Here is a 22863-nt window from a genome sequence, read left to right on the forward strand (position 1 = left end):
AAGTCCCTATGGACCAAACTTGCAATTTTGTGCGTGGTATGACAGGGACGCACAATGTGACATTGGATTAACCGACTCCGACATCCGATTTGGTAGGATCAGATCAGAGGTATTTCTTTCTAAGTTGCTGGTGAAATGTGGGTTTTCTAATTAATCAGTAAATTGGCATACAATGTGAAATAACATATTGATATTTTTTTTTCTTTCATGATATCATAGACATATTTGTGATTAAAGCAGAATAAACTGTTTTTATGTAGTTTAGTAAAATACAAACATTGCCAAAATATGGCGAAAAGCACATTTATACAGACACCAATATTTCCCCTAGTACTTTTCTTAAAGAATTGTTTTTTTTTTTCTGAATATGTAAAAGTTTCATGACTTTGAAAATGGCCCTTGATGTATTAAACTTTTCTCCCCTAATGTTATGTAGCTTCATCAAATATGGAAATAAAATTGTTTATTTCAGATCATGGATTGCACAGATTCCAGTGCATTCTAGAATGTATGGGCCATTTAAAATCAACCACATCAACAACTACTTAGAGAATGCCGTGATTATCCCTCTGGATGTGGGTATCTAGCACTCACATTAAAAAAAAAGTTTGTTTGTTTGTTTTCAAGTGTGAAATTTAGTCAAATTGATGAAATCATCAAAATGTTGGCCCCAAAGAGCTTTTCGGTATCATTTTAGAGCAACTTCTCTCAACTTTACTCACACTCAACTGCTGTTGTAATCCCTATAATGCCAGTCACCCTACAGCCTCCTACTGTTGGCCTCTTCAATTGGAGCTGTGTTTGACCCTCTAAAACCCTGTGACTTATAATTTGTTGGGGGTTAATCTTTGACACCCTGAGTTAATTTTTTTTTTTTCATTTAGTGAACTTTGCATCTTGTATGTATTCATCTATTTATTCATTTTTTTTTTTTGGGGGGGAGGGAGGGGTGTGGAAAATTAACAGCTGCACGATGACTTTAAGGGAATGATGATTCGCCACACTATTTGCTCAGAGGTATATCCCTATCCCTCCCCCCCCCCCCCCCCCCACCCCTTTATCCTAATCTTCAGCTTGCTTTTTGCATATGCCATGTAGTGCTAATTCACTGGTACAGCTTGGGCTGGTGAATCCCAGACAGGCAGATTGTGCATCATAGTCAAGAGGATTTGAACAAGCAAACTTTGTCAGTTTATTAGCTGCAGTGTTGTGTTAGTATACACAGACATGTAACTCTTAATTTACATGCCTTTCCAAATGCAAATTCACAATGAGTTGTGTCTTTTTTTTTAACCTGATTTTGCAAATAATGACTAAGAGTCTATGTGAAACTGCATCAAAATTGGAATTGAGCCCCAAAATTTTTCAAATATTCCCTCTGTTCATGAGACATACATCTGTACTTCTTTAACATGTTACAGTAGGTCTGTTGATTCTTGTGCTGTATCTTCCCACAATTTCCATAGTTTGCTATTAAATCTAGAACATTAAATTGTGCTCTGTAGGTTCTTTTGGGGAATAATTTTTTTCAACCTCTCAGAGACTCCAACCCAAAGCACCTTCTGATCTGGAGATTCTCCCACCTGAAACCCCTAGCAAACGGGAGACTCCAACTTGATGTGTGCGAAGCGTGAAGTTCCTAGGGTTCTAGATGCTCTCTGGTGCTATCTAAGGCTTATTTTTTCAACATACGATAGAAATAAGTACGAAATCATTTCCAACAGGAGACAGAGAGCCAGGGCGGGAGAAATTAAATCTCAAGCGGGAGAACGGGAGATTTTGCAAAAATGGGTTTTCGGCGGGAGATCTCCCGTCAAAAACGGGAGAGTTGGAGTCTCTGACCTCTTATCAATGACAAGAAAACATTCAAACAAAGGCAAAGAGATTAAATAAAACAAGTTACAAATTGATGACTTTTTCTCTAGTACTACAATGTTATCAATATTATGCATTGTTCATTGAGGATTTTTGTTTTTTCGTAAATATCTCGAGCAGGTTATTGTCAAGTTTAATACATTGTACATCTGCATGTGGTAGTCTAGATAATAATTATATAATCTTTTGTGGAGTTTAGAGATAAGTATATGATAGTCAAATTATAAAGAGAGCTCAAAGACCCTAAAAATATAACTGTTATTCATATGTTCAAACACATATGATAAGTCACATCATTGCAAATTGTACTGTAAAGTGGAAGCTTTTTAGTTTCACCATTGGATGTGTTTAAGTAAAATTCAACCTAATCATGATTCAGTGATGAGTGTATTACACACCTATTTTGATATCTCCCAAATGATAAATGTGTGTCCTTATACAATCATGTAGTGTACTTCCTTGCTTGTTCAGTGGAGGTTACATGACATTTGCTCCTGCGACAATTGCTCCGGTCAAATTTTCTCTAAGGACTTAAGGTTAGGGCTGTGATGGGGTTTTAGGTTTAGTTTGATGTGAAGACTAGGATTAGGGTTAGGGTTATATTTGTGGGTAGAATTTATGGTTGGTGTAGCATGCAGACATTTCATGGGAGCAATTGTCCCAGGAGCAAATATCATGGAACATCGGTGGAGCACAAAATTCACAATTTCTACACCTCAAGCAATGCCACATCCACAGTAGGCCTACAGCACAAGTCCTATGTGTATTTGGTGTAATGTTTGAATGTGTGTACGCGTAATGTACACTTGTTTTTCTTCTTCGAAAGTTAAAGGAACACATCATTATTTTTTGTGTGCATGTGTGTATGTGTGTGCGTATGTGTGTGTGTGTTCTTGACAATACTATTTAAAGTGGTGTCTGTGTTTTTCTGGAAGCACGTATCGCATATTGATCATTTATAGATTCTTGCACTCTGCAGTGAGATTTGACACTTTCAGTTATCCCGCTTGCTTGGAATGTCGAGAAATTAGATTAGAACTACTAATTAACTCCTTGAAAACTTCCAGAGTTTAGATCTGGACTGCAGTCAGTAATGTGTCATTTTATTCAATTAGTAGCAATCAGTGCCCAGGAGCCCTAACCTCAGATCTGTGGCAATAGGAAAGCAGATCAAAAGACAGGATATCCCCTTGGTTCATGCTAACCAACATAAAGAGTAGTCTAAATTCCAACCACCTACATTTTATTTGTGTCCTATCATAAATAGCTGCAATCACATAGCATCATTTAGAAGTATGCGAATATTTCGTAAGGTTTTTATTTTCACAAATTTCGTGAGTCGGGTGCTATTCACGAAATTTTAGACATGCGAAAATAATGACTCTGATACTGATATGAATGTGACGCACACATATACAGTATACATTTCTCCGTTCAGTACGGTATAGTCCACGATCGTGAATTTAACCACTCGCAAAATCATCAGGAAGTCCCGATTCGCATATTTGTCCCTTCTTTCATGACTAATTTCTGAAATAAACTGGATTTTTTTTTCTTCAGTCTTTTTCGCAATGCCTGCTCATTTGCTATTTCTCAAATCAGTAGAAAGTTTGTATATGAGACTACCAAATCAAAAGTGTGCATGTTATTCACAATCATGCATACACACATGCACTTTATATACAAACGTGTGCAGACATACAATGTATAAAGGAAAAGAAAAAAGATATGCTGTGCAGATGATAAAGGTAGTAATCAATATCACATTTGTACATTGTATGTCCTTTCTTTTTTGATTAAAAATGCAAAGTTTTGTCAAAACAGCCTGCTGTTTCATGAAAGGTATATATTACTACATAAAGCCAGAATTCAGGTTGTTGAATCATTGGCAGTGAGTATCATTTTGACGTGCATATTACGTGGGTTGCTATTTTGAGCTACAATCAGACAATAAATGACTTCCTTCGAGACTTCTCCGCTGCTTCACACATTTTACTGTGCTAGAAAGATGAATGACAAAGTATAGAAGGAGCTAGGTTTCTGAGATAAAAATAACTTTATTGTGTTCAATTTTAAGACTGAAAAACAAATGTAAGTTATGCCTTGTTATTTTGGGCTGACCCCTGATATTAGTTTGTGTGTGCGTGGTTAGATGTGTGTGTGTGTGTGTGTGTGTGTGTGTGTGTGTGTTTGAGTGTAAGTGCATGAGAGAGTTAGTGTGCGGTACACATGCGCGTGTATTGTATAGTTTTTTTAGTTTGAGTTTGCGTGAAGAATCTGAGGTATTCATCAACGTAGATATTGTCACCTTTATAATGAGCTCTGTTTTGAGACATGATTATTATTATTTGTGGTACTGGATAATATTACTCTAATGATTAATATTTAATATTTGTATTTTTTTATATGAGCTCCCTTGTGGAGACTTTATGGGCTCCTTTGCGAAGACGTTATGAGCTCCCTCGTGGAGACATCATGGTACATATGATATTCCCGTTTAATACCTTTAATATTTATTATATATGTTTTATGTTAGTATTGTCTGGGGCAAATTATTTGTTGTATAGGGCCCCATTTTTTCTCTCTCCTCTTTCTTTAAAACACAACAACAACCTTGTTACAGAAAATTTTTGGGAGGGAAAAGGGGGATAGGTGTTGATCAAGCAAAGCAGAGAAGAAGAGACACCCTCTACAGTCAGTCCGCAGCGCGAGCGAAAACGCACGTATTTATTCAAGTCGTATGCACGGCTGAGCGGTGCGTGCATACGTAATGAGCAGATACATGTTCATGAATAAATCCGTGTAGAACGAGTATTTCTCGTCAGTTTTCGACACTTTTAGTATCGACTGAAAGAAAAAACATAAGCAAATATGCTCATGATCAAAATAAACGGAAAAAAAGAATATAGAATATTAAAATCCCTCTCGAAGTTCGGTATTGTATTCAAAAATATTCCTTCACGTTTGACGCCAAAAAACTAACCTGAAATCTTTCATGCCCCTCTAAAATATGGTAAAGACTATGTCCGCTAAAGTATATAGTATCACAATAAGGGCACGTTTTCCCATCTTCATTTCAATACGGGTCAGGAACTAGCAAAATTCAGAGGCATGTCTAGCGTCGAGTTTAAAAAGATTATCCTCGCATTCGCACCGGATTTCCGGGTCTGTGATTGGTCGAAATCTGGCGCAAGACGCGGCGTGTCGCATTGCGTAGTATCCATTGGCTGCTGACTCAATGCTGTGACTTTTAAATGTTAGGTTCCAGATTGTGATCGAATTTTCACTCTCTATACAAAACTTGAACTTTACACAGGAACCAATGATGTGTATGTGAGTGTGCACTTACAATGACCCTGAACAATGGACCTGGCTGCCACCTGTCCCGAGCTCTGCTGCAAGGCACATGAATGCTTAATCAATTATTCATGTGGATTGCCCCGAGCACTGCTAGTCTGAATTCTTGACACAGGGTGAAATGCATGCACATGAAAGAAGTAAGCACATGTTTCCATGTGCTTGCACACACCACATTTCAGAATGAACAAAGACTAGCTGCGATAGTGAAATTCCTCATGAAACATTCCAATCCTGGCCATTGTCCACGACCATTGTCTGGGTATCAACAACACATTCCACGCGTGTTCATTCACTACCCCACTTACAGTAAGAAAACATAATTTGCCTTGTTTTCAACAGGAAAATTCACAACCTTAAAAATGGTGCCCCTCCTCGTTTTTTAATTGATCATACTCGCTCAAGTTTCACGATTGTGAAATCGAAGAAATTACGGAGATCTATTTTCAATACCAGTCAGGAACTAGCAAAACATCAAACTATGATCTAAAAGCTTCTTGAACATTGGCAAAATAATCGTTTACTTTGATGCTAAAATGGACTACTATATTGACATCAAAAATAGGGAAATTAGGTATCAAATTAATGAGCATAATCAGCTCTATAACTTAACTAACCATCCTGGGTCAAACAATGCACTGCGAGAGCTATGAAATCTGTTGTTGCGACCTCTGCAAAAACTCTCGCAAAGTATCGCGAAATCTCGTCAGTCTCAAGGGCACAAACTGCGTAAACGTGATTCTGAATAAAATTGTCGTTCGTGCCTCATTATCGCACACGCTGCGGACTGACTGTCTACCTGCCGCATCGTCGTCACGACCGGGAAAGTCATCGGCTCGCGCAAAACCCCCTCTCAGCTGCCGATGGATTGGCCATGGTTTGGGGGAATTGAAAGTCAAACAGCGATCGGCAGGGAAGGACGGGAGTGGGAATTGTCCTTTATAAGTGATTTCCTGATATAGCAGAGCCTGTATGCGTAGATTTACGAGGCCATGTCTGTCTGCTCCCGCCGATGGCATTGTTTTCTACCATGCTAGCAATGTTTTGGTAGCGCCATGCCCTGTGTGCATGCCCTTGGTCACAGAATTTGCTTTCATGTTACACGCCAAGTGACAAATTGCTGTGCTTGTATGATAGAGCTGTCTTTGAATGGGAATGTGTGTTTGTGTAAATGCAAGGAGAATTTGGACTATGTACAGCTTAATTGCAGTAATTATGTTCCACGGATGGCCCTGGGCATGGTACCATGGGCTGGAACTTCATGTAATTATGCCCCTGCAGGGGATCTTAATTTAGAGCCCAGTGCTCAATCACGCACTCAAGGCAATGTGTAATCTGTTTTGTACAGTGCTGTTAGGGTTGATAATTGAATGGATGATAACAAATTCCTACTTAGCAATCCTGTAGTATTCCTGTAGTCAAGTAGTCTCATGAATTGTATTGAAAGGAACTGTAGATGACATAATTTTTTGAAATTGGACACTCATGCGCTTCCAAGCTATGCGTCCTTACATAGCTTTTATGTATTACTCATGATTTGCCACGTATTAATTAACATGATTTCAGCTGAAAGTTTTCAAGTACTGAAAGCTTTCAAGCTCACATTTCTAGCCATGGCAATACTGAAAAACAGTTTCTTCCAATTTTTAGGAAACTTCATCCCTATCTCCAAGCTAAGAGTTTGTTATTAGTATAGCAAGTGGCAATCTTTTCCCATATATGTGTGGTATATCAGGATATAAAGTTATTCCCTAATGTTCCAGTTATTTTGTTCACTGTGCAGTTGCCAGTAAAAAAGATCTAGTATATTGTAAAAATGATTTAATATCATATATCTCTTCAAATCACCAAGAGAATTGTTAGCTATTTAGGTTTACTACCTTCAGATGGGAAAAGTGATAAGTATTCAGAAAGAGGCATTCAGAGGATGTAGGTATACCCCCCTCACCCCACCAGCATTGTGCTGCACATCTGTGTGCAAGACTCTTTATCTGCATGATTATTCTGAAAATCTGCAGCTAAATTTTCTATCATCGCCAGCACTATCATCATCATCAACACAAGATAATTTCTTGTGAACTCTATTTGATGTGAATACTGTAGGGGTATGACCTCATGTCACAAATTGATTCAAAACTCGAAATTAAATATCGAGAAAGAATACAAATTTGGGTCAATAAGTATTGAGTTTTTTTGTAGTAAGTTTTCTTCACTAATTCAAATGAAGCTGAAAATTGTGTCCTCAAGAGAAATAAAACAATGGCCTCAAAATACAATTGACAAGAAGTGATGTGAAATACTCTGCATTAAATAGTTGTTGTATTATCAATCCCATCAGTGTGCAAAGTTGCAAATGTGGTGAATCGTTTGAATTAAAAATGACATTTTGAACTTAACAAGGGATGGGAGAGAGGGGGAAGGGTTGAGGGGAGCCAAGGAGGTGAGAAGTGGCTCAGGAAGGTGCTGGGAACTCACCCGCTCTTTTCCAGATAAGGATCAAGTGATGCAGTGGGGCCCAGCAGAGAGCCATATTTCCAGTAAAAATTTCCAACGTGACGTCCCCGGCCAGTTCATGGCCGCAGCCGTGATCGACGAACTCCGCAAACGACTCCCGTGCTCTGCGCTGCCCTCCTATGGTGTCCTATCGCCGGTGGCTGCCACAAGTTTAGGTTCAGAATTCATGCTCCTTGGCAGTGGCTGATGGTGCTTCAACATATCACAGTTAATAGCTCATCATGTTCAGGCACTGGTGCAGTGCAGAATATTTTATCATGCGTCCTGCAAGATCATTCCAAGTTCACGTACTCCGTCGATGAAGGCCAGTGAGTTTCTGTAAGTTCTTATCAGTGTTTCTTTCGCCTTAGGATGCTCCTATTATAGTCCAAGTTCAAATGAGATTTCTGATGATACACACTCAACAAAATTTTTGCTGCCTTTTTTAATTCCAAATCTTCTTCACTGTTTTCCCAAGACCGTCACAGAGCCCTATGCAGTGTGACTCGTTTTAATTCAGTCATTCATCTATTGGTGCGAAAGTTCGGCATAGTAAATTAAAAAATCCTCGACAAGATCAATTGCGACAGCCTCCGAGAGAGAGAGGGGGAGAGAAACATGCCGTGGAACACACAAATTAGTGAGAGTCACACTGAGAGATAGAACTCGCGGGCGCCATGATGTAACGCTTGACAAAGCCTCTTTGCCGGCCTTCTCCAGCACGCCACTACTCTCCCTCACTGGCATGCTAGCGCTGCGCTAATTTTGGCTGTACTGCAAGAGAGGGGAGGGGGGATGGGGGAAGTGGTCCATTTTGATTCCTGGCAGGGGGAAGGAAGCACAGTAAACCACGGTAGAACAACAGGGGGAAGCACTTAGCAACCGTCCCTTTCACCCACTCCTCTCACCTTCTCCACCTCTGCATGGGTGCATGGGAGTTGAGGGAGGTGAGCAGCAGGGATGAAAGGGGTATCATAAAAAGGAGATATCAGGGAAAGTGACCAGAGGGTGAGATGACAGCTTCTGAGTTGGAAGGTGTCATGAATTATTCCATGGTTTACTTTATGCCACAATATGTATATCCTGAAATACATCACTAAAAACCATGACTCTAATCTCTATATCGCTTGGACTGAGTCTGCGATTCCTGTTTTTCTGAATTTTCTCATGGAGAGATGATTTTTGTGCGATGTTATAACCATCATAGTACTAGTACACTGTAGTTGTAGTCGTAGATGTGTTGGTGATGCTGACAGTAAAAACAGCAACAATAATGGCATCAATGCAAATGATAATGCTGATTATAATGATTGTGATCATGATGATGATGATGATGATAATAATAATAATAATAATAATAATAATAATAATAATAATAATAATAATAATGATAATAATAATAATAATAATAATAATAATAATAATAATAATAATAATAATAATAGTAATAATAATAATAATAATGATAATGATAATAATAATAATAATGATGATAATAATAATAATAACCATAATAGTAATGATTGCTGTATGTGATTGAAATAGAATCTTAAATGTTGCATGTGGAGAAGACTTCATATGATCTTGGCTATTTTGCAGCCCAGTTTCACGTTTCTCATTGCTCTAATTTTGGAGACTCGCGACCAATCCTCTCCCCTTCCCACATCATTTTTCTCCTGAAAAGAGCAGAGATCTCATCCAAATAATAGCTGATTTTGTCAGGACCAGCCCAGACGAGGATGGGATGTGCCCCACCCTTTCATAGAGAAATTTGTCATTTTTGCGTTGCTGTCACGCGCAGGACGATAACCTGCTCGCCAACGACTCTCATCATAAGGTGAATCGGTGGACAGGTGTTTTCACTTTGTCAGAAGATTAATGGGATCACGTTGTCTGGCGTGACCATGCCATTCATTGAGAAACTAGCCCTCCGAGCCCACTGGCAAGTCAGTGCATCCACTGTCGTGCATTTGGGTCTGACTAGTATACTAGAAAACTTCAGACCATTTTGCTTCCAGATCTATTTTAGAACTTGGAATGGTTCCTGGAACTACTGTGCTACAAGGAGACTTTATTTTCCTTGTATTTTACATTATTTGTTGTTGTTGTCTCTTTCAGGAAATGACATAATCTCTGTCAATTAGAGCTTCCAAGAATGAAACTGTCCGGAGTATTCTCTTCCGTGAAATGTGATGTGAATGTTCATTTCATTATAATCTTTGGTTTTGAAATCATTCAGAATGAGGAAATGTGTCGAGATCTGTATATTTAAAGTTGTTGTTTTTTTTTTAACAGCTGGAAAAAAATATTCAGTTATATCATCAAGTTTTTATGTTTCAGCAGCTGCAATCATTGTCAATTTTTCTTGATTCAATGTACGATATGTGTATAAAAAAAAAATTTTAGCAGAGCACAACAGGAATTTGGTGCACTCATGATGAATGAAATTGAAACAAAATACTACTTTTTGGGTATGTGATTTGTATGATTTTCTATTACCAGGAATATGCCCTTTGTTCGTAATGTAGACTAACGTGAAAAGGATATGTATATAGATAATCCCACCCTGGTTTTGTTTTAGAAAGACATCACACAAAACCACCAATCCTAATTTAGTATTGTGTTCAATTTTGTGAGCATTCAGTGAGAGCAGCTTTAAAGGGATGATACAGTATTGGTGGAGATGAGAACTGGGCTTTTAAATTTTTGCGAGATACCAAGAAAACACTTATGATATAGTACAGAGCATAACGTTTTAAGAGGAATTCAAAGTTTATTTGATGAAAATCGGGTTCGGAATGACTGAAACATCCAAAAACAAAGTAAAACAAAGTGATCATAATAAAGTGTGGGTCCCACACTTTATTAGAATCGCTCTTTTTTGGATATCTCAGCCATTTCAAAACCAATTTTCTTCAAATAAACGTTGAATTCCTCATAGAATTACATGCTCTTTCATATTCCATAAGAGGTTTCTCATTATCTCACAAAAAAATGTTAGAAACCTAAAATTAGGTCTCAACCAAAACTATACGATCTTTTTAACCACAAACCTTGTGTGATTTGACTCAGTTCTGCAGTGTGCACTGATCCAGAATGCGTGCATTCTTGTCCAAGCAGGAGCAAATTTTGCAGGCACGTTATCTTGAAATACTGCACATTGCCAATTTACCACAGTGAGACTTGAAATGATATCGATATTATCCATTCATCACCAAAAGATGCCTTGAAGTTTGTACCATCAATAACACAAAATTGAGGCTTTAAAATCTACATACATTTTAATACCACAGGAAGATATGCTTGTTATCATTGTACAACTAGGAAGACTCCGTCCACCCCATTGTTTGGCTGCTCATCACATGCTATTCCCTTAAAGGTACAATTACACCTTTTTGCAAGCTAGCATACAGATGCTATGAAGTAGTTTTTGATAGCGCACAATAATGTTATAAACCATTTACAGAATTCCCACAGCTTGGCCATCAATACTTGCGCTACATTCACCCGTGTCAAAGACCTGGTTATCCAATATTCAGGCCTAGGCTGGCACAATGCCTGTCTACTTTTGAAGTGTTGTATAAAACAAATAATGAATGCAACTGATTGACAGATGTGTTGCATTGACAAATGATTGACAAATGTGTTGCATTTCATGTGTTGCATTTCATGAATTTGAATAAATAATGAATGGTCTTTACTCGTACAATAATAAGAAATAATAGTGACCTTTTATAATGCGCTGAAGTCCATCAAGAATGATGGTCATGGCGCTCTTGCATAACCGACAGTACATAATACAACCATACAATATTCAAATACGATAACTTATCAGAGCAAATGAAATACAAACAAAAACAAAATGCTTTTTCTATACATAACAAAACTAATCTCAGAACATAAGAAAAGCCCATCATGTACGAAATATGCAGTAACGTGTACAAAACAACTTAGATTATGACAATCATGCTTCATTCACAATTGAGAATTAAACAGATGCGTCATTTCAAGATTTCATGTTTGATGCAAGATGCGACGTACAATCTATTCAGCAGTGCTTCTTCCGTCTAATCTAAGTGCTTGCAATGCCAAATTTACAAATAGTGATTAGTCCTTATTTGTGTTATGGAACAAGTTTTGTATTCAAGATGAGACACTAGTACTATTTGCAAACAACAAGACTTTCACTATTCAAGTGTGAAATCCTGCACCATCACACTTATGACCAGTCACTCACTTTACAAGTGTGTCTCACATTGGCAAGACTTAGATTCGGCTGAAGAGGCCGACTGGAGTTGGACTATGATAGGAATGAGAATATCAATTGTCATGAGAACAATGCAGTACTCTGATGACAACGACTGAGTAAATCCTGTCTTGATCAGTAGTTTGATGGCAGTTTCAAAATGAGTATACTCACACTCCAAGCTTTTGAAAGTTTGGTCGAGTCATTATCAGGAAACCTTGTTTGTGACCGGTACCAACCAAAGCATGGAGAAGTCACCTGTCATCAATATCCCAATTTCTAGAAATTCTTCAGACTCTGTGCTTTCTAGCGGTGTATAGTTTGCCCCAATTCAGTCCGTCCATTGAGGACGGACTGATTTTGCTACAACACGCATTTCCCATAGACACTGCCCGAGTATACTCGGGACTCGTCCTCAACGGGTTAACCAGGTGAGGATGAGTCCCGCTATACTCAAGCAGGTGTCTATGGGAAATGTGTGTAGTACTAGTAGCAAAATCAGTCCATCCTCAATGGGTTAAAGATGTGCCACAGATTCAGTAAGTGAGCTGGTCTCCAATTTTACTCTGTTTTGTATGTCAAAAATTTAAGATTTAATTGCAGTCACACATCCAGAAGGTTTCACATTCAAATATGATTGCTGAATTCAAAACTTTATAGTATTAAAGCATTGATTATTACATTCCAACCCCCCTCAAAAAAAAAGAAGAAGAACATTTTAAACTAATAAGCTGCTTTTGCATTTTGTCAAGTGTCGTGTCAGCAACTTCATCATGGTAACAAGGCTATAAATTACTTATGATTTTCAGTTGTAATGCAGCAAAGAGATACATTTCATTTCAGCAGAGCATCTTTTTCTGGTCAGCCCTAGAACCTTGGCCAAAGACACCATAATTTTTTGTTAGTATGATGGCTGTGAGCTGCAGCTGATAAATACTAGGTGAAATTTGCTTGAGGAAGTTTGTTTTCAGTGGAAATGTGACGTAAAGGCTTATCTTTCCAAATGGTCAATGTAAGTTGGAGTGACCAATGAATTAGATTCAGCCTTGCTCCTCTTTCCTTACTCCCACAGAGGTTTAATTCAAAAGCATGCATGGTGCTCTGGTACTTAATCATTATGTTACCTGTTGATACTGCACTTAATTCTCATACATGTATGTATTTAGATCATATTGTCTAGGTGGTAATCAAAATTATGAGAATTGTGAAGATTTGCTACTCCCTGCCAACATAGACAATCGGTATAAAATGGGACTGGTGTCTAAGCTTGTGTTTACAACAAGAACCTCCCTGTCATTGTAGTAATGTTAAGGATACATCCTTCTTAGTCTAAACAATGTATTTTTGTCTTCGTAATGCAGACAGACTGGGTCTTCTATCCTATTTGTGCTTAATTGTGCTACTGTAGAAACAGAACCCCCCCCTTCAAAAAAAACCACCACATTTTCACAGCGGTTTTCAAAGTATATTATCCTGACTTTGATTAAAACATTTCTCACTCACTATGTGTAAAATACAAACTTCCTAAAGCAAATTCTACCCAGTCAATCTTGTGAAACTGAGAAGCATGACTTTTGACACAAATCAGTTACTATGAATTTAAAACGTATCTGCACTTTAGAGAAAAATAGGAGAGAACAAAACTTCCTTACAATGTCAGTTTTATTGAGTTTATTTGGATAATGACATTAGTCAACGAAACAGTCGGCGAGCTTTCAAACAGTTGTATAACTATGAAACAATCTATTAAAATTGTAAACACATAAAGACATTTGCAATACTTCTCTTACCAGTACGGTTCCAATGAAATATCTGCATGCTAAGACAAATGAGAATTCTGCCCACACACATAACCCTAACCCTAATCCTAATCCTTACATCATACTAAATGTAAAACCCTATCACATCCCTAACCCTAAGCCGAAGTCCATCCTTGGAGAAAATAAGATTAGAGCAGAAGCAATTATAAGTTACAGGAGCAAACGTTGTGTCACTTTGTCACACTTTGGTATGCCAATTTGCTGTATATTTTTGCGTGATTATTTTTTCACCCCTGAGTGGCTCAAGAACATATTCAATTTTTTTTTAAATTCATGCTGCACAATTGTCAACCCATTGAAAATGTGCAGAGAGAATGGTGAAGATATTATTGTGGGTTTTAGAATTCGTGCTGGCCAGAAGTAGCATGAAGTATGCAAAAATTTATGCATTTACATATATTTATGTGCACTTGAGAAATGCATGTAGCAGTACCAGAAAGATTGGAGGCAGGGATAGAAATAAATGGGGGAGGAGGTGGCAGATATAAATAAAAATTGGATTAGTAATGGACTGAATGTTCTTTACTTTGTTCTGGAATGTTGCCATGGTTTTTGGTGATTGGCTTTTTTGATGAGCAGTGTAGGTATGGCATGCATGCAAGATAGCCAAGCTAGAAAGACCAAGCTTCATAATAAATGAATGTATGAACCTTTGCAGAACCCCCAAACCTTGAGCAAAGTGGTGACAAATTTGCAAATTTCCACCAAATGTTTGACATGTATGCTCTGTCATAGCCTGAAGCTGATCCAGTCCTCTGGTGAGCTGTGAAAAGATTATGACATCTAATTCTATCTCGATTTGCTTTACTCGATCAGTTATGGTCTTGTTGAGACATTGGATGAGAACCTTACCTGTTTGTTCAAATTGAGCTCGTAACGCTGCAGCGGTCCCTAGACGTGGAAAAGTTGCCGATTTCCTTCCACGCTCCATTTTTTTTGAAAAGGTCTCAAAATTACTGTGGATTCCACACTAACAGAAGACAGTGGTATAACTTCTCACACACCTGCCTTCTCGTCAATCAAAATAGACGAGAGGGTTTTCTGTCCATCACCAAGTATTTTGGATGTGTTGATGATGGTAAAGTCACTTCAGAGATGCACAATCACAGTGTTTCTTAGCTTCAGCAAAAGTCTTTGAGTATTCCGAAATTACTTCCATCACATGCAGCAGGGATGATTGGCGAGTATCACTTTGTCAGTGTGACACACTGTAGCAGCTAGAGACGAGAAAAAAAGTTCCGCCAGTTTTGTTGTTTGTGTTTTTCAGACACCATTCCCTATCGCTGTTTTTGCACTCTCCCGCTGTGTAATCTCTTCCGAGTTACATCAGGCTTGTCAGATTTTGGAGAAAAAAAGTTTTTAAAGGCACTTTGTAGAAGGTAGGGCCTAATCTCACGACATTTCAGCAGAAACCCACAGCAAAGAATCGTGTCATTACAGTATGTAGGCCGTACAGTCAAATCAGTACCAAATTAAAACCTTCAGTGTACTTGCACAAAACACACTCTGACGTCGACTGGGAGGAAATGGAAGGGAAAACGAAAAGATAGACACAAAATGAAACACAATAATTCAACACTGAAAGGAGTTGAGACCAGAAGTGCCATGTGTATGTTTGGCCTCAAGTTGAATTCCGGTGGTTCACGACTAACAGGATTTTGTTTCCCTTTCGTAGCATAATAAAACCAACCAGGCTTTACATTACACAGGAAGTTGTGTTCGCACTGACTGCCCGATTAAATTTTCTATGGTGACAGCTTTGCAACACGGCCAATGCTTATTGTTCATGGAATCACATGCTTGTCTATGCTCTGCTTCACTGGGTCCTAATTACCTTTTCTTTTCTTTTTTTTTTTTCTTGCTTGCTTGTTTGTTTCCTAGTCTGTGTATCCCTGTAACTAGTCATGGTAACTTTATTGTCTGTTAATGTATAACTATCAGTCGACCCCGTGGTGCCATAATTGTCACTGGAACAACATTGTTGTTGTGTAATGCATTTTATTTCTCTCCCATTGACCAAAATCACACCTTTTCAATATGAAGTAGAAACTGGTGATATACATGTAGGCATGTAATATAGATTGCATCTTTTAATATCTGGGATACTTGAAAATGCAGAATAGCTATCTCCCTTTTCAAAGCATCAACCATTATTAAAGCGGATATCATTCCTTCTTATCTCTGATTACATGGTGGTTGGTTTCTATGTCAAAGATAGCTCTTGATTTCCTGATTATTTCTTTTCTCATACACAGTGCAAAGCGAAGATTTTTTTTTTTTTTTGGGGGGGGGGGGTTCAGAAAAGAAAAGGGAAAAAATTGTTAGGAAAAGGGACTGGGCATCTGTGAGTCTTTACATGAAAATCCACACCATATTCTAAAAGAATTTGAGATATGATTATGGAGAAAGTGAGCCAGCCGGTTTAGACCTTCCTTTAAGATCAGATTATTAAGTTAATGAAAGACTTGGAATTCTAAACTCTGGTTTGTTTTCATGATATATTAATATCAGTCACACCTTACATATATGAAAATCAAGAAACTGCATCTTTTGCATGAAATTGTGTGAGAGTTTTAATGATTCAGCAACGTATACTTTGTTGAAAAGATGAAATTATTTTATGTCATTTTCATAAGGAAACCAGTGATCAAGTAGCATTTCAAGGACTCATCATCACCTCATACAATTTGCATTTTTGATTGTGACCATCTTCCTTTTTTTTTGAAGCATGTTAAAATGCACTGTTCCATAAAAGAGTGATATCAGTGGAAGTTCTATCATCTTATTTTATTCCAGTCAACTTTAATTTGGGGCCATATTATTCCCATTTTAGTGATGTTCTCTTTTTTTCTTCATTTTTGTTACCTTCATCCTTACCCACTCTGTCAGAATGATGCAAAGAATTAAAGGGATGGTATAGTTTTTGTTGAGACCTGGCTTCAAGTTTCTAATTTTTTTGGGTGAGGTAGTATGAAACCTTTTATGAAATATGAAAGAGCATGTAATTCCAAAAGGAATTCAACATTTATGTGATAAAAATTGGTTTTGAAATGGCTGAGATATCCAAAATAATGGCTACTAATAAAAGATGGGACCCACCTTCCCACCTTCAATTAAGATCTCTTCGTTTTATTTTCTTTTTGGATATCTCAGCCATTTCAGAACCAATTTTCATTGAATAAACTTTGAATTCCTCTTAGAATTGTATGCTCTCTAACATTTCACAAGTGGTTTCTCAGTACCTTGCAAAATGTAATACACTCAATCCTCATTCCCACCAATACTATACCATCCCTTTAACTTTGTGTGTGCCATTATCATGAGCAAGCTGCTTGTGTGTATTGCCCATTACATTTTGAGAAGGTGGTACATGGAGAGTTAAGCTGTTGGTACAGAAAGGGTTAACTCTTTGCGTGTTGATTGGCACAGGAAAACCCCATAGTGGTGTACACACTGTCCAAAGTCCCCGGCAGAGACAGGGTTAACCCACATCTTCCGACCTATCTCCTTGCATAGATGAGGAAACAATATGATGTATCATGCACTGCACAATGTCATCTGGAGATATCAATGGCTTTTGTCTTGAAAAGCGATACATTTTGACTTCAAATAACCCTGCCATTTGGCAGCATCTAAAATGATTTTTTTTTTTCTAAATCTAATTTTCTCTCTTCTCTGAGAGCATTTTTGGACATAAGTGGAATGGTATGTCATTGATTAAGAGTTATCACTTCATGCTCTACTTGGCATACCTATTTTTAACACCTCAATGGTACCTCAATGATAGCATGTACAAATCGAGATAACTAACGTGCATATTGAAAATTTCAACGTCATATTGCAAGGGAAATTTATTTCGTCCTAATCATTTGGCCTATGCGATTTGGAAAAAAAAAAGACAAATATACTGTACGAGCTGAAATTTTCGCGGTGGTTTTATTTTCGCAAATTTCGCAAATCGCCTTTGAACTGCGAAAATAACAACGCGCGAATAACTAAGTTCAGTTAGACCCTCACAACCACAAAATTAACAGCACGAGAAAATGTCCTCCAAGTAGTAATTCGCGAAAATATCTGTACGCGAAAATTTCAGCTCGTACAGTACATTTTTGTATGTCAAACCATACTTGTTCAGACTTTTAATTGTGTCTGATTAGAGAATGAATGCTCTTAAAGGCTGAGCTGAATTTCTATTCAAAATCACTTAATTACCACAAACATTAAAATTCTTCATTTTTTAGAATCAATGATAGGAGAATTAAGGTTTTTGACAATCAGTTAAAAAAGAAAATTCACTAACAATGAAATCACCCGCTGACTTACAGATCAATCTCGTACATTTGTATGTGATTTTACAACTACTGTTTGGAGTGTGAACACAGCTCAAAACAGCAGGAAGTGCCGATCGGGATAATGGTGTATTCTTCTCAGCATTTAAATCTCCCTCTCTCTCACCCCGCGCCTTCCGTCACTCTGTACCATCTTTTCTCTCACATATATTCATTCTTTGCTTTCTCTCTCCCCCCATCCCTTTCTCTCTTTTCCCTTTCTTTCTCCATCTAAATCCACCTTTGTCTCCTTGGATACCAACGAGCTTCTACAAAGTGTATTTATCTCCACTCATGTGTACACATCACTCACCTTCTCTGTTTTTCTTCTGTATCTTTTTTTTTTTTTTTGGGGGGGGGTAGTATTTTGATGCTTGGTATTGTACATGCTATGTTCTGTTTAAAGGTGAAAGTGCTGATTTTTTCTTCAAAATGGACACATTGTATGGATAAGAAACATATGGTATAACACTGATATCTGCCAAAAAAAAAAAGGTATTGCAGTGTTGCAGTCTCTGAGCTTACTTAATAGCGATTACAATGTTGAACAATCGATTACAAATTGGGCCATGCTCAGTATGCTGCATGAGAGTGGATTGAATGCAACGTCAGTGTTATGGGTGTGATTAGTCACACGCATTGATGGTGACTTGTAGCATTTTACCTTCTCACTGTTGAACATGGAGGATAATTCAAGAATAAAAGTCATGTACTACTATTGAAATCTTTTTACGCTTTTAATCTCAAAATATTCCAAAACAGCTCATGATCCTGGGAAATTGCATCAACAAAACAAGTTTCTTGGTAGACCATTTTAGTGTAATGAAAATTCCAAATGATGGAAGATGAATACGTACCGGTAGTCTTTCGAAGAACTATGTTTTGTATTTCCTGTTACAGCCATGAAAATTATATCCTTTCATTAGCTTGTATACTGTAGAGGCAGGTATATTCAGACCTTTTCTCAAAATAGTAAAACTGGAAGTATCTTTCTGATGGAGGGGGGATAAAATACTATAGATTTATTTGGAACCCCGAAAAAATTCCAACCGTTATTCTCAGTACAAAAGGGGAGCGTATTTTTGAGTGACATGGGTTTTTTTTTTTTCATTGTTTTTTCATACTCCAGAATGTATTGTAAGATTTCATACATGATGTTTGGAGACATTATACTTCAATCACGCCAAATTTTGTGACATTTGCAAAGAGAAATATGACCTAAAGGGTGACTTCTTGAACAGAGTGAAAAGATTAAAATCATAGGTATAAGTTTTGTAGAGATTACACCCACAAAGTGTAAGATGAGGAAATTATGGGACTGAAAAAAAAGTCAAGCACATGTTCTCATGAAACTTGATAATGGTCGCAACTACATTCAGTTTATGGATATTCAAATGAGATGAGGTTTGTGATGTTGTATCACCTCACAAATTCCCCACATTTGTGTTTTACACCAGGAACTTTGATAAAGATTTCTATGTAGGTCACGGGAGACTTGTGAAAGTGAAAACTTTGACACTTGTTTTCATTCGAAGCCAACATTACCACTTCCAAAAATGGCTGAGTATTTAAGATTGAACTATCTTAATTGTATGCTTGCTTAAATAAAACATCTATGATTAAAGTGTTTGCTTCCGTGTATACACAGAATATTAATGCCAACTTGTATGAAGTGGCATTTCATAGCAGCCATTTTGTTCTTTCAAGTGTTACCCTAGTATTTGGAATTTTGAACACAGATTTTTGGATGTGATATCACAGCTGTGCAATTAATTAAACTTTCCTTGCTCTGAGGGGCATGATTTGCCTACTTTTGATTAATAGACTGATAACACAGCTTTGCCCAGATGAGACATCAAAAACTTCGACATGATGCCCAAGGAATTAACCCTGTGAATCACTATATTGGACTCATCAAAAAAAAAAAAAAAATTGTCAGACTCTACATCATCATAGATACATGTGTATCTAAATATGAATTTGGCCATGAAAATTTGGGTGTTGGTGTTACAAGGGGCCGCTAGTTGCGTGGGGAGTTTTGATTAAAAACATACTTTTGTTGTTGTCATGTGTATTGCATGACATCAATAAAGAAGCACAAACAAGGTCTTATAGTAAAAACATAGATCTCGTGTGCCTGCAGGACTGTGAATTTTTTGCTGTAATATGTACACTACAATAAGTGAAAGAATGCCCTGAGGAATACAATATACAACACTGCACACTGGCACTGGTCTGATGGTCCGGGACCAATAAAAATCACTGTGAGTCCAGCAACTTTTTCAGGAATGGACCAGTAAAACATGGAAATACTAGTTGACAAGTTGGACCAGTAGAAAAAATGGGTTAGCGTGCAGCCCTGCAATATATATCGGGCCATAGCGGTTTCCATCAATAGCGAACAAGATTGAATTACGTGCAGCTTGTAATGCATGCCGTTCAATACTACTGCTTGGACACAATTCTGTCGTCACAGTACTAGCAGCATTCTATACCACCACTACTGAATGGGGAGGGCACTTCTGGAATAAAAGTCGTTATACCGAACTCTGTTATTGCACACATTCAATCTCAAAATACAACAGAACAGCTCAATATCCTGGCAAGTTGTGCCAGCCTGACAACTTTCTTGGTAGAGCTTAATATCGATATGTTGCAAGCAACTTCCAGACGTATGTTAGAAGGTGAATTTTGAGTCCTGCCAAGTACTATATTTTAGCTTTAAGCATGACAGTATACATACTTTCACTTTTATAATTCATCGGACAGAACTTTCCCCGAACACTAGAACAGTGCTTCCTTTCTGTTTCGTGATTGGAAATGAAATAAAGAAAGTCTATGAAAAGGGTAAGTGCTCATTTATTTCCGCAATAAGTAAGATTAGATCTTTCACATTGTGATGACAGTTACATTGCTACTGATATTGGCAGAGCTCAGTGTTCTCTTCCTTTTCACAGGAATTTAAGGGTTGTTGCTTGATAATGTTGTGATATCCACAGTAAAAAATTCCCAAAGTTATTGTAGTCTGTTGAAGTCCCACAAGACATGGATTTGTTTTTATTAGTGTGGACATTGTCCTAATGTATGTGTAGATGCGAGAAATATTGTGCCAACTCAACTCCACATAGATGGTGTAATATATCTATTTTTTCATTGTTTATTTTACTTATTACCACATTATTCAATGCCTCAGTAAGTGCTACATATAAAGCTGCTCCAAAATTTGTGACACAATCAGACATTTATATACAAGTCAGTGATTCCATCTCATTTTGGCATTTTTTTTAACATTTTTTTTTTTCCTGACAATGTGCATATATAATTGCTATATTTGAAACACTTACACGTTATCATTCTCTGTATAAAGACAATACACTATGTTAATGCTGTACTTACTGGTGACATGATCTCCAAAAATCAAAATAACATATTGTAATACCTCCATTGAAAGTTTAATATGACAGCATGCATATTCTGTATGGCTATTTAGAGTGTATTCTGTGACATATTACATTATTATTCCCTACCTTTTCAAGGTAACTGTATTGCAGCTGACCTCAATTGAAACCACACACACAACTTTATCACATGTTTCATCAACAGGAAGGGGAAATGTTGCAGCAACATAAAAAGTTGTGGGGTTGAATTGGAAGAGTTCCGAAGATCTTTGTCGCATGGAGGTTGAGTCATGTGTCCTAGTTATGATTTCTGCTGTTGACAAAGAGAGCCTATATGGCATTTTGTTATTGTTGTTGTTGTTGTTGTGGATGATGATGTGTAGCGCTGAAATATGTTTTCAGATCTCCCGATGTTTGCTTTTGGCACAGATCCCAGGGCCTGCTGAGTAGGACTAGGCCCGTGGCTGGGCAGGTCAGGCTACATGACGTCAGCGGTGCCTCCGCCCAGGCCAGGCGCTGGTACCGAGCTGCGCAGTGCACCGAACTGGGAAAGCCACTCTCCGTGGCAACCCTTCCATCAGTGGAGGAACTTGGGCCGGGAGAGGTTTGTTTATCAATCTTCTTCTTTCAGTTGCTGTCAAAATGTGACCGTGCACCTCAAAACGAACATAAAGTCGCACACACTGATTTTGCGTGAGGACTGAAAATAAGTGAAATGGGTCAACCTAGCCGAACTTGACTTTTTCATATTTTCTGAAAGAGCGGGTCTTCTTTTACATTATGCTAAAATTTGGTATCATAAAAAGGGCAGGAAAGTGTGTTTTCTTAGTAGTTTATCTGGAACATTTTTGGTAGAATAGTGTGATTAGGTGTGTCTTTAGAATCCCTTTTTCATTTCTGAAAAACCTTGTCCACACTCTTCACTTTCAACTCTAATAACTTTTCAAAGGATAGTGCTACTGCTTTGAAAGTTGGCATTAATTATGGACAGAATGTGTTAATGAGGCATGCTTAATTTCAATTTAATCTGATAATCTCTTCATCATTGTTACTCTGGTGGTTTACTTCCTGTTTTTTGTCCCATTCATCGCACTGCCAGCACGGTTTGGTAAAGATTAAGCGCTTGAATAGACACTGTACTTCACAGCCTCTTTTCTCAGTTCACACTTTTCCTGAGTTTGTGCTTTCTTTCCAATATTTGATTAGGTTAGGAGAGTCCATTTGATTTGAGTTATACATCATGTTAAAGCTTAAAGTCTGCTCTTTCAGAATATAGTCTTAACTAAAAATTCATGTCTGGCGACTTTTTGTTTGTTTTGAGCTGCAGGGTCACAAATAAAAACTGT

General features: G+C 37.7%; 1 protein-coding gene across 1 annotated transcript in view; it reads left to right on the plus strand.

Moving 5' to 3' along the window:
* LOC139710433 (quinone oxidoreductase-like protein 2 homolog) overlaps window positions 1–22863 on the plus strand; it is a 68509-nt gene that overhangs the window by 22232 nt on the left and 23414 nt on the right. Inside the window, exon 2 of the mRNA XM_071622348.1 lies at window positions 21947–22121. Coding sequence (XP_071478449.1) covers window positions 21947–22121 — 175 coding nt within the window. The remainder of the gene's footprint in view (window positions 1–21946; window positions 22122–22863) is intronic.

This window comes from Diadema antillarum, unplaced genomic scaffold, assembly GCF_040938485.1.
Source record: "Diadema antillarum isolate AM-2024a unplaced genomic scaffold, OU_Dant_1.0 seq00001533_RagTag, whole genome shotgun sequence".
In the NCBI taxonomy this organism is placed as follows: domain Eukaryota; kingdom Metazoa; phylum Echinodermata; class Echinoidea; order Diadematoida; family Diadematidae; genus Diadema; species Diadema antillarum.